The following is a 14,246-nucleotide window of genomic DNA, read 5'->3' on the forward strand; positions in this document are numbered from 1 at the left end:
CCTTTCCTTCCAGTTCTCTGCTGCCTGTGACTGGAACGAATTGCAAAAATCATTGAAGTTGGAGACTTTTATCTCCCCCACCAACTTTAAACATCTGCTATCTGAGCAGCTAACCGATCGCTGCAGCTGTACATAGTCCATCGGTAAATAGCCCACCCAATTTACCTACCTCATCCCCATACTGTTTTTATTTATTTACTTTTCTGCTCTTTTGCACACCAATATCTCTACCTGCACATGACCATCTGATCATTTATCACTCCAGTGTTAATCTGCTAAATTGTAATTATTCGCCTACCTCCTCATGCCTTTTGCACACAATGTATATAGACTCTTTTTTTTCTACTCTGCTATTGACTTGTTTATTGTTTACTCCATGTGTAACTCTGTGTTGCTGTCTGTTCACACTGCTTTGCTTTATCTTGGCCAGGTCGCAGTTGTAAATGAGAACTTGTTCTCAACTAGCCTACCTGGTTAAATAAAGGTGAAATAAAAAAAAATAAAAACAAGCCCTAGTTTTGTCGCACCTGGACAACTGTTCAGTCGTGTGGTCAGGTGCCACAAAAAGGGACTTAGGAAAATTGCAATTGGCTCAGAACAGGGCAGCACAGCTGGTCCTTGGATATATACAGAAAGCTAGTATAAATAATATGCAAAGTGGCTCAAAGTGGAGGAGAGATTGACTTCATCACTACTTGTAGTTATGAGAGGTATTGACATGTTGAATGCACCGAGGTGTATGTTTGAACTACTGGCGCACAGCTCGGACACCCATGCATACCCCACAAGACATGCCACATTTTTACATGTTTTGTTGATCCCTTCTATTTCTAAAAGTTACCACAAAATTCTGCCTAACATTTGATGGTATTGTTAAATTATGATTTAAAAATACCAACCTAACAGGGTGGAATGAAGCATAACAGGGTATAAACCAATGACAGGGTGGAACTAACACCAATAATGATTTAAACAATTTTATGAATTTTTACATTTGTAAAATTATTGAAAAATATTACACCTATAATAAGAATCAATATTGTGCATCAGATTGCATCACTTTCTATTGATTTTATTTGTCATCTTTTTTTCTGTCTTTTTAATAACATTGTCATCTTGAGTTTGTAAAAAACATGAAAATAGATTATTATTTATATATATTGATGCTAGCTAATAAAATTACAATTACTAATTAAAACTACATATACATTTCATTACAATTACCCATGTTAGGCTATAGATACATATGTAAGTGTAATTAGTAATTATAATGTAATTAGCAAAATAATATGTATTTAAATATACATAAAACATTCATATATTAGACAAACAGAAATCAATATTGACACTAGTGATTTTTTTTTTACTATCTTTCCTAACAAAATGTAAACTCTGTTATGTGCATTTATCCACTGATGGGTGCATAATCTTCTATATCAAACGTACACTGAATGTACAAAACATTAGGAACATCTGCTTTTTCCATGACATAAACTGACCAGATGGATCCAGGTGAAAGCTATGATCCCTTATTGATGTCACCTGTTAAATCGATTGAAAATGAAATACAAAAATATCAAATTTACATAACTATTCATACCCCTGAGTCAATACTTTATAGAAGCACGTTTAGCAGCGATTTACAGCTGTGAGTCTTTCTGGGTTGTTGTTTTTGTCGCACTGCTTTGCTTTATCTTGGCCACGTCGCAGTTGTAAATGAGAACTTGTTCTCAACTGGCCTATCTGGTTAAATAAAGGCAAAAATACATTTAAATAAGTCTAAAAGCTTTCCACACCTGGAATATTCTTTTTTTTAAATTCTTCAAGCTCTGTCAAATTGGTTGTTGATCATTGCTACACAACCATTTTCAGGTCTTGCCATAGATTTTCAAGTAGATTTACATCAAAACTGTACCTTTGCCACTTTACTGTCTTCTTGGTAAGCCTTCTGTGTTAGGTTATTGTCCTGCTGAAAAGTGAATTAATCTCCCAGTGTCCGGTGGAAAGCAGACTGAACCAGGTTTTCCTCTAGGATTTTGCCTATGTTGAGCTCTATTCTGTTTAATTTAATTTATTTAATGATTAAAATCATACCCAAAACATGATGCAGCCACCACTATCCTTGAAAACATGGAGAGTGGTACTCAGTAATGTGTTGTATTGGATTTGCCCCAACCATAAAACTGTATTCAGGACAACAAGTTAATTGCTTTGCTACATTCTTTGCAGTATTATTTTATTGCCTTCTTGCAAACAGGATGCATGTTTTGGAATATTTGTATTATGTATAGGCTTCCTTATTTTCACTCTGTAATTTTGGTTAGTATTGTGGACTAACTATAATGTTTTCTCCTATCACAGACATTAAATTCTAATGGTTTTAAAGTCACCATTGGCCTCATGGTGAAATCCCTGAGTGGTTTCCTTCCTCTCCGGCAATGGAGTTAGGAAGGACGCCTGTATCTTTGTAGTGATTGGGTGTATTGAAACACCATCCAAAGTGTAATTAAAATAGTTCACCATGTTCAAAGGTATATTCAATGTCTTCTTTTTATTTGATTTTTTACCCATCTACCAATAGGTGCCCTTCTTTGTGAGGCATTGGAAAAAAAACCTGGTCTTTGTGATTGAATCTGTTTTTGAAATGTACTGCTCGACTGAGGGACCTTAAAGATAATTGTATGTGTGGGGTACAGAGATGAGGTATTCATTCAAAAATCTTTTTAAATACTATTATTACACACACTGAGTCCATGCAACTTATTATGTAACTTGTTAAGCACATCTTTATTTCTGAATGTATTTAGGCTGCCATAATAAAGGGGTTGAATACTTATTGACTCAAGACACTTCAGCTTTTCATTTTCTATACATTTGTAAACATTTCTAAAAACATATTTCCATTTTGACATTATGGGCTATTGTGTGTAGATCAGTGACACAAAATCCAAATGTAATCCATTTAAAATGCAGGCTGTAACACAACAATGTGGAAAAAGTGAAGGGGTGTGAATACTTTCTCAACTACCTCAACTTACCTCAACTACCTCGTACCCCTGCACATTGACTCTGTACCCGGTACTGCTTGTATATAGCCTCTTTATTGTTATTATATTGTGTTACTATTTCCTTTAAAAAACATGTTTTAAATGTTCTTACTTTTTACCTGTGCATTGCTGAGAAAGGGGTCGTAAGTAAGTATTTCACTGTAAAGTCTACAACCGTTGAATTCGGCATATGTGACAAATAAACTTTGATTGGATTTGGATTTGATTGGATATTACCTGGGGACAGAAAAGGGGCCGCATAGTAGGAATTACCCATCCATGGTAATAAGAACAAATAATGTTTACCCTGACTTATAGTACCATTGAAGTTTCAAGTGCAAAGATGTTCTATTTTTAAACTGTAGATGGCACTATTGATGTAATCAGACTGATGCTGTGTTTAGCAACACAGCTGAGGAGGAGTGGTTCATGATCTTAAGGTAAGTCATATTACAGGCAGCAAGAGAAAGTATTTTATTGAGTCCTGATAAATTCCTGTTCTCTGTTTATGTCTTCTATGGATTTACATGATCTTACCTTGCACACCGTAGTAACATATTACTTTCAAAGAGTACAATGAAATTACAACTCACCTACATTAATTCCATATTCACCCAGTGATCATATCTATATTAGTTGGACAGAGACACTGTACATTTGCTTAAAATTAACATTCATGTAGACCAGTATATGGAGTTTATACCTGTGATTATCATGTATCTACTTAAACATTTACATTGTTTAATTTTCAAAAAATCTTCAATGACATTTGATCTTAATTATAATATTCACAACATAGCTTTAGCACACAAAACCAAGAAAAAAGGACACAAAATGCACTTCTTAGATTAGTAGATTACAATGCCTTGTCTTAAAGCTCAAGTATGCTCAATTGCTATGTGAAAAGGGTTCTACCTGAAACCAAAAAGGGTTCTTCAAAGGGTTCTCCTATGGGGACAGCCAAAAAGACATTGTAGGTTCTAGATAGCACCCTTTTTTCTAAAGGTGTATGTTGTTAAATAACCCTTTGAAAGGTTAATGTTTTCAGGATGTGTAAATGTGCACTCAAATAGAAAAGCCCTATCATTCTTCAGCCTTCATATGGTAAAACATAAAGCCATGGTAAAATACAAATCCACAAATGTATCAATAAAAAATGTAAAGTTAACAATTGACTTAATATAGACTTTTAGATGGAATTAATCATTTCTTGCAATTAGAGAAATGTATAAACGTATCAGGTCCACAGTGTAAATTAACATGTCAGTAATAAAGTTATATAAAGACACACAAAGTACCATATTATGACAATTATCTTAATCAGTTCCTCATATATTAACTCAGAGACTGAGCAATTGCTCTCACCGTTTAACGGTCCAACAGAGCTAGCTTAATAGTACTGTACGCTAGGACAGATCTGATTCCTTCAGCTATTAAGAGTGTTCCTTCTTAAACTCTGCTATTACAAAGTGATGTTATATGTAGCCCAAATCTGTATGTAATCCATCATTATTATAGCAATCTTCATCACAACTCAGGTGGTCTGACTGAGTATCCTTGAGTACTTTTGTTACATAAATACAATGCCTGGGTTTGGGGTTTGACATCCCTGTTTTCAATACCTTACCTTGCGAGAATAAAGTCACTGAGCCTTTTTCTAAAATGTTCTATGATTTGGAGAATACACTGGGATGGATCTTAGACCATTCCTCCATACAGAATCCTTCAAGATCCTTGATTTTCCGTATGGACGGCCCTCTTCAATTCAAACCACTAGTTTTCTATGTGTTTCAAGTTATGTGCATTGGAAAGTTTTGATTTTGTGTCCGATTAACCATTTCATTGTGGATTTTGATGTGTGCAGGGGTAATTTGATGTGTGTTTGGGGTCAGATTACATGAAAATAGAGCTCTTTGGCCATGTACAACAGTAGTGGGTTTGGTGTTAGAAAATAACCCCATACCTACTGTAAAATATGGTGGTGTATTGTTGATGATATGGAGCTTTTTAGCTTCCACTTGTCCTGGGGCATCCTGAAATTTACTCAGTACAAATATATTTTTTGCCAAAAACCTGGTTGCCTCTGCCTGGAGGCTGAAACTTGGTTTATCTTCCAACAAGACAAAACTCCAAGCACACATCATAATCCACAAAGAAATCAACATAGTTTTAATGGCCATTTTAGTCTCCGAACTTGAAACCCATTGAAAACCTGTGGTTTGAATTAAAGACGGCAGTCCATATGCGCAGACGAAGGATATCAAGGATCTGGAATGTTTCTGTATGGAGGACTGGTCTCAGATCCCTCCCAATGTGTTCTTCAACTCATAAAAGATTTTAGAAAAGGCTCAGTGCAGTTGTCCTCGGAAGGTGAGGAATTTAAAGGTATTGAAAACAGGGGTGTCAATAATTCTGACCCCTGCCTTTTTGAGAAAAAATTAAGATTACTTGTTAAACAAAATATTTTTCTCTGAGCAATTGTATTAGCATAAAATAATATAATTTCTACATTTTAGAGCATAGTTCAGTGTTTTAATTATTAATTTTATACAGTCATTTTTGCTCATCTTTATCAAGGGTGTCAATAATTTGTACATTTTAAAGCATAGAAAATTAAACCTTGCAATTGGATGGGTAACACAGATATTTTAATTCTTAAAGATTTGAAAAGACCAAATTGAGGGAAAATGTGCTTTATTGTCCCATGAAGGTAAACTGTAAAACAAATTGCAATATATAGCTATATCATACACTGTTAGAATAAATGGTGCTATATAGAGCCAAAAAGGTTGCTATTGCTCGCTTCATGTATGGCCCTCAACAAGGTTTAAATAGAACTGCAAAGCACCGTTATTTTTAACAGAGTAACATATTTACATTACATTTGACATGAAGTTGCTTTTGTAGTAACACTGCAATAACACTAATAAGGCATATTTCTAATTCTGATTGATTGGCATTAAATATCCTCATATCAATACTACTAAATATGCAAGATAATATTGTGATCGGCAGGTTATTCATGGTAGAGAGCTAAACCTGCAATCCCACGCTTTGTATTCGCCAATGCTGTCTAATACTACAGAAACTGTTAAATGGAATTCAATCCACAATGTTATGCTCATGGGGACTGTATATATGACCAACATATCATAAAGGATGTTAGATCTGTTTACATAATGTTGTAAAACAAACAATTTAGTTAAAATGCTATGTAATGATTTGGCTCCATGACTCCATTGCGGTATGTCTGCTTAAGAGTCCTGAGCTCCATTTTAAGACAGCATCTCTCCCAGTGTACGTCATCTCCACATATAAAACGTATCTGTTTCTTTTTTACCCATCATGCCTCAGCATCAGTACAGTCATTTGGATTACAGTACCAGCTGCTGAAACAGGAAATCGGTTTTATACTGTTTTAAATTCAAAAATTCTGTTTGTGGCTTTGCACATGAGTGACATCGATTTAGATGTAATTTCTCCACCAACCAACAATGACATTTTAGAATTGCTTTGGCAACAGTATTTTGATGGAGAGAAGTTACAACATGGCATTTTTATATTCAAATGATTCATATCCCCCCCAAAAAAAAAATCTTAATATTTTGTAAAGTAGAAAGACAGAGTTGGAAAATGATTGGCACTTTTTCCAATGATGGCAGTACTAGTCTTTCATGTACCAACCCGATGTGCCAATTTCAGGGCTTAGTTTGATCTTAACAGCTAAGGGGGATCAATTATGGCTTGTTTTCAAGCTGCATTCATACTTTAAGCTAAATACTCTTCCACATGAAGAAGATTAATGCTGTGATTTTTTTTGTTGGGGGGGGGGGTATTTATGTAATTCTGTTGTTGACAGTCAATCTTTTTTTGCCCAAGGTTTCGCAGACGACCCTTTGGATATTAAGTGAAAGTATAACAACCATAACTGTATAGCCCATTAATATTACTTATGGTAGCCAATATTATGCCCATAGTACAATCAGGGTCAAAAGTTGAAATGCAATTAACTCTGTACTGTAACGCTATAACGATTTTGATGTTTCACTGCCATTGTTGGCAGTCTTAATGATTTGTGAACTCTGAATGACTCAACTGTGCCTAATCATCACGCATACATGACTTGAATAAAATGGTCATGCAGCTTATCATCATCCTCAGGGTCTTGACCTTTCAACAAAGTATATTAATTTGAGTAACCTTCATCAGTATACTATATTGCTCATAGTGTAATAGTTGTCGGCATAAGAATACTAACTACTAAAACTTTTTCAGTGACTATCGACAGCTGAATTATAAAAGGAGTAGTTTATATTTACACACAAACCATACTGTTGCATGTTATCATACACCATTTTACATGATTCAAATGGGACAATAACATCATCATTTCTAAAGACAAAGTTGATGCAATGAGGAGATATGGATTGTACAGCTCAAATGGCTTATAGTGTAATACAACTCCTGCAATCACTATGTTTTGATGCATTGATTACATGTACAGTACTGCATGTATGTTTTCATTCATACAGTCATACATTTCATTCATTCATTCATTCTGTATGTAGAAACCAGAAAACAAAATGGCCACTATCACTCATCTGAGATGCTGAAAAGTTGACCAAAACATATACTGGCACGTTAGTTCCTTTAATTCATATTACAGTTTCTGAGATTAAAATACATTACCATTGATAATTTTCATATCCATTGTTAATGTTCATAATCATATTTATTTAAATATATTTTTCGGTAGGTTCGGTACACAATAGCTTCTAGATAGCTTATTCTCCAAACTCCACCACACCGTGTAATTTTATGAACTATTAAACAAAAAGAGCTGAATGATTGAATCTACAGTGCACAAACCCAGGACCAGTCAGTCACTTTATTAGGTTCATACCTGAAAACTTTCAGGGGATTTCGGTATATGTCACCAAAAAGTGCTAAATAATTACAGTAACCATATAGAACACAACACACACACTCATACACACATATGGATAAAATGATACATTTCCACTATCTCTGGATGATATAATATGTTTGATAAAAATGATGTTACTGTAATATACTGTATACAGTATATGTAGAACACAACCACTGTAATTACATTAACCACATAGAACACAACAGATTTGTATGATACAATATTCATGACTATTTTGTGTTATAAAACATTAATATCTATAAAACATTAATTACATTCATGAATAGGATACATCATTTATATCAACTATATTATATCTGAGTAGAGATAGTGGATAATTATCATTAGTTATCAATGACTCAAGAAAAACACAGCAGCATCCCATACAGTACATTTCAAAAGCACATAGGACTGTTCCATCTAGTAATTTGAATGCTATTAATGCTATCTATTACTGCAGTGGAATATCTACAGCAGGGGATTTGAGAAAAACATTACAAATCAAATTATGAAAAACAGCATTTATACTAAATGTACCTTTTTAATCACTGATACTATTGCTATATTTTGGCAACGTTTTCTTCCATATAGGTCCAAATGGCTCAAACACATGTACACTCATAAATAAAAAAAAAGGGTTATTTGGCTGTCCCCATTGGAGGCAAACAAAGACAGTCGCGAAGAGGGCATGGCAATGCCTATTCCCTCTCAGGAGACTGAAAAAACTTGGGCATGTTTCCTCAGATCCTAAAAAAGTTATACAGCTGCACCATCGAGAGCATCCTGACTGGTAGATCACCGCCTGGTATGGGAACTGCTCGGCCACCGACCACAAGGCACTACAGATGGTAGTGCGTACGGCCCAGTACATCACTGGTGCCAAGCTTCCTGCCATCCAGGACCTCTATACCAGGCGGTGTCAGAGGAAGGCCGTAAAAATTGCCATAGACTGCAGCCACCCTAGTCATAAACTGTTCTCTCTGCCACCGCACGGCAAGCGTTACCAGAGCGCCAAGTCTAGGTCCAAAAGGCTTCTTAACAGCTTCTATCCCCAAGCCAGAAGACTCCTGAACAGCTAATCAGATGGCTACCCGGACTATTTGCAAATGGCTACCCAGACTATTTATTATCTACACACAGTCACTTTACCTCTACCTACAGTACATGTACATATTACCTCAATTACCTCGACTAACCTGTGCCCCTGCACATTGACTCTGTACCGGTACCCACTCTATATAGCCTCACATCTGTTATTTTATTGTTGCTCTTTAATTATTTGTTATTTTTCTATTTCCCTCTTTTCCATTTGTATTTTTTTTTTTTTTTTACTTCAGTTCATTTGAGTAAATACTTTCTTAAACAATTTTTTTTCTTAAAACTGCATTGTTGGTTAAGGGCTTGTACGTAACGTAAGCATTGCACTGTAATGTCCACACCTGTTGTGTTCAGCGCATGTGACAAATACAATTTGATTTGATTTGATTTGTGAGGACAACCAAAGAACCCTTTCGGGAACGCCTTTTTAAAAAAGTGTATCCATGAGCCATCTATTTTTTAATAGATGGCTCATGAATTGAACACGCATCCTATTATTATAATTACTTTGAAAGATATCACTCAGCCCTTCTACCCCTTATCTTAATTATACTCGAAGCATAATTATTGAGTAAATAATACTAACAGACTAAGCTAACTTTTATAGTGGGGTTTCCTATAAAGAAGACGTTCTCCTAAACAAAACAATTATAAAAAATTATCCAATGATTGGTATTTACCGGACCATTAAAAATGACTGTAACATCACTTACTCTTTGTTGAATTATCTGATCCATGATCCTTGTCACCTGCCAAGAGTGTCAAGACATTAATATAAAATACATTACTAACAACAAAATCTACATAAATGTCGTAGGCAGAAAACTTATTGCTCGACTATCACCCTTCCACGTGATTCTAAAAATCCATGATTATCAGACATAGATGAGGCTGTTAGGCGATTCTATCTTTATGATTGACAGTATCGATAGTGGAACTTCTTTTGGCAGGGGGAGAGCGTGACATGATCAACAACTAAAAGCATAAACAAAAGTCCTAGGCTTATTATGATATATTTTAGGGTTTGAATCATATATATATGCAATATGCACATGTCCTAAATTTGAGATGTGGAGCAATTTTCCTAGCGTGGATAATGCTGTAATATACACGGCACCCCTTGGTCTGCTGTTTTTGGTTTCGCCCAAACTTGGTTCAGATTTGAGTTATTTTCTATGGCGTCTGGTTTACTCTATTGAAGGTGAAGGTCCTCTCATCTCCGCCAGCATTCGCTGTCAATGGCTTTCAGGACTTATTTTATTTGAATGTCTGGGCTTTTAACAGTTTCGTCCAAAGAAACCAATAATGGATATTCTATGGATTTTATGGATAATACCCACCGCTATAGCTGTAGAAGGTAAGAGCATGTTTGAATTCCATTAAAAAAACGTCTTGCCGACCTGGTTGTAGAGTTTCTGATAACAGCACGTTGAGTGGTTGACTGGTTGTAACGACAAAAAATCACACCTCTGTCACAGAACGTTCCGGGGACTACATTGTGGCAAGCCGCTTCTTTGATTTTTGAACTGAAATAATGAACAATAGCTATAATGAGGGTTGCACCCAACATGCCCTCATCCTCTCAGGTAACCGAACGTAGGTTATTGTTTGTTATGAAGGACATACCACATGTTTATTAGGCTACTGTATGTCATTGTATACATGCCAAGTCAATACATCTCTAGGTTTATATAATTTCAAACAGTTCAACCTTCAACACTAAAGTAAACGCGTTAGACTACTTTATAATGCAGCATGGATTTTCCTCTTGTCTGCAATTTGTAAAATAGCAGCATGAACAACCAACAACAGTCAGTAGGCGATACATTTCCTGAAGATGATTGTGTCTAGTATGGACAGTTCTGTATTTGATTAATGAGGCATCTGTTGTATAGCTTAATCATTTTGTTGGAAATGGAAGCATCTAATTGTGCTGTGCACTGGCCGGAGCACACAGGTTTCTCTTGTGAATTATGATGAGCAGCGTGTTCAGTGGCACAATGGAACAGACTTCATGAGAGCAGAGCGCTACAGTAACCTACCAATGTTTAACCACCAAGCACGATCCATTTTTGATTGAAAATAGGGCGGTAGGTTGATTATCTACACTTCAGTTAATGTGCTATTTTGGTGTGATGATTTGTCACAGAACACGAGTCTTGTGTTTGCTTTTGAAGGGATGAGTGTTGGCGGTTTAGAATGAGTAGAGCCTACCTCTTACATACCGGTAGGATACCAACCACAATGTAAATACGTTCCCTGCAAACATAAATATATACATTCTGTAAACCAGGGTTCCCCAACTGGCGGCCAGCGGGTGGTTTTATTTGGCACCCAAAGTTTTCTCAGCTAAATATATGTATTTAAAAAAAATATATTAGGAATTTACATTTTTATTGTTAGACATAAAAGAGATTAAAAACACCAGGAAATCGGCTCCAAGTGATTTTAATTTGGAAAATCTGCTCCCAAGTATTCCCACGCATAATAGAGAGGCACAAGGGTTGAAATCATTTTGTTTTAGTCAAATATTTTATCAGTTTGGGCTTCTTGTGGTCAATTTTTTGTCCATATTTTTTGTAATTATTTTCTGGCCTTGACCCTAAAGAAAAAATCGGTATGCGGCTGAATCTATTGATGATCCCTGCTGTAAAACCTACTGTACTTTAGCCTACCAAGTGAATAAGAAGCGGATGCTATCTTCATGTAGCCTATAGTCGTTTTTGAAGAGAAGTGTGCTCCACATACCTTGCTAGTCCTTTAGAGTTGATAAATAAAACTTTGGTATATTTCAAACAGCATATAATTTAACTGGTATATTGGAAAAGGATGTTGCCTAAATTGTTACATAGGCAGGGAATTTGTACTTTCCAGTTGACATTTATAGTTGTAGAGTAGGTAGGCCCATACACATATCCAATGTTGTGTTCCACTGGCAAAATAAATCAATACTTACATTTTAGTGATTTAGCAGAAGCTCTTATCCAGAGCAACTTACAAGAGCAATTAGGGTTTAGTGCCTTGCTCAAGGGCACATCGACAGAGTTTTCACCTAGTCGGCTCAGAGATTCAAACCACAGCGTCATTTTCGGTTACTGGCCCGGCGCTATGGAAGTGTTTAGGCCTCTGTGTTTTCACACTCAACATTTATACATAATAATTGTAAAATGCTATATTTTTACAACTACAATTTTTAGTTGTCTGATTACATTCTTTCAATGAAAATAGTAGATGCCTTTGCTTGTCATCTAATACCAACATATATGTATATTTTTAACATTTACTGTAATTAGTAGTTGATGATGCTTAGCATTTGGAAATATTTTTTCTATCCTTATTCAAAATAATAATTTTACCTAAAAGAGAAACACTGTTTGCAAGACCCGGGGTCTAGGAACCAGACTCATACGCAATTTATAAAATAATTTGAACATTATAAACAATGGCTTTGTGACCTAGCAACTATATATATATATATATATAAATATATATATATATATATCTTTTTTTTATGTGTATATATATAGAAACCTGTCCTGAGCTGCTATATTTTCAATTATATGTTATATTGTTATAACAACTATATTGTTATCATGAATTCATATTATTGATATTATTATTATTATTTCAATTTCATTCTTATTATTTTGTTTTCTATATAAACATATCTTAATTCAGTGAGGATTTTTTTTTACATGTTACTGGAGGTAAATTATTTAAGGCCAGGCTCTTCCTATACATGTTCCGGTTTGAGTTAGTTCATCATAGTTTCACCTGAAATGAAAAAATAAAGCTTGAATGGAAAAAGCTCATGGGTGTTTGCCTTTATAAGGTTAGTGATAGAATGGGGTTCTTCTCTGTTAGCAGCTCTAGGGTCATGAGTGAGGTGGAACCACAGACAGTAGGATAGAAGCTGCTTCATGACAAATAATAACAGACTAATGTATTTCAACCAATTGCGTTGAATAGAGTGGCATGCTGTTTTCTCTTTCTGGAATGCAAACGTGGCTAGATGATGTATGAGACTGCAAAATATATTTAGAAACCGCAATAAAAAAACAGGCCTTTGTTTCGTATTGTGCAATGTGGCAGGCTAATACACATATTATGATGTCATTTGGTAGGCCTATTTTATCAAGAATTTTCTATTTTATTTGTGTCGCAAGAAATATATGTCATTAATGAAGCTATTTATTTTGCTTTTCTCTTTCAGAATACATTTATTTCTTGGTCATTTACAATGTAATACAAATATTTGAACGTTCAGACAAAGGTTGCATGGAAGAAAATGCTGTTTTCTTTCTGGAGAGACAATTAGGCTAATAGTTACTCCTTTTCATGTTTCTGTTTACGTAATTGAATAGTCATTCATTACTATTCAACATCACTGAAGATAAAAGTATTGATTGCCGAACCCATATTTCTAAAGCAATATTAGCCAGCAACACTTGTTACGTTTATTGTATTTCAGTATCGTGACTGGTTGGTCTCATCTCCAACCCATCACAGGCCCCCCATCTTACCCTTTGTATCACCCTAGCTGATCATCCAATGAAGTTGCAGGAGTAGGCCACGTATGAAAAATCGAGAGTTGAAAAAGAGGTCACTGCAGCATTAATAAAAAAACAACAACACACGACAGAGAGGAACGTTGAAGTAAATCGTATTGACGGCTCTGATGTCAGAACATGGTTGCTTTGGCGAAGGTTCTTCTGTCGGGTTTTATAAAAATTAACGTCCAAGTACATCCATAGTCATTCCGGCACATCTCTGAGATCAAGCCTAATGTTGGTTATATTGCATCGTGATTTAAAAAAAATAACAGATGTTTTGGGGTGTTTTGATGTATCATTTTAATAGCTAGCTAATAAGTATGTATATCTACCGTAATTGTATAGCCTAGCAATTGAAGAGAATACAAATAGCTATACTTTTATGTTCATGTTAGGCTACTTATTTAGCCCTACGTATCTTTCAATGTATTTGGACAACATATATTGTTTCATGTTTTATCTTTTGTTTAGCGTTTCTTGGGCATAGCAGGTGAACTTTCTATTAATGACAGGTGATATTCTTTCAGCTACAGCTGTAAAGTCTACTTCCAACTCACACTCTCAAACACATACATCCTCTGAACGCAGCTCACTTTCCAGCCCACTTTCCAGCTCACA

At 35.3% G+C, this 14,246-nt stretch overlaps 1 protein-coding gene across 4 annotated transcripts in view; it reads left to right on the forward strand.

Moving 5' to 3' along the window:
- The first annotated feature begins 10,278 nt into the window (after positions 1 to 10,278).
- LOC115138814 (ephrin type-B receptor 2) overlaps positions 10,279 to 14,246 on the forward strand; it is a 174,310-nt gene continuing 170,342 nt past the window's right edge. For all 4 annotated transcript variants that reach the window (XM_029676012.2, XM_029676024.2, XM_029676017.2 and 1 more), the window contains exon 1: positions 10,279 to 10,432. In XM_029676012.2, coding sequence (XP_029531872.1) covers positions 10,381 to 10,432 — 52 coding nt within the window. In that variant the 5' untranslated portion in view covers positions 10,279 to 10,380. The remainder of the gene's footprint in view (positions 10,433 to 14,246) is intronic.

This window comes from Oncorhynchus nerka, linkage group LG2 (assembly GCF_034236695.1).
Source record: "Oncorhynchus nerka isolate Pitt River linkage group LG2, Oner_Uvic_2.0, whole genome shotgun sequence".
NCBI classification, from domain to species: domain Eukaryota; kingdom Metazoa; phylum Chordata; class Actinopteri; order Salmoniformes; family Salmonidae; genus Oncorhynchus; species Oncorhynchus nerka.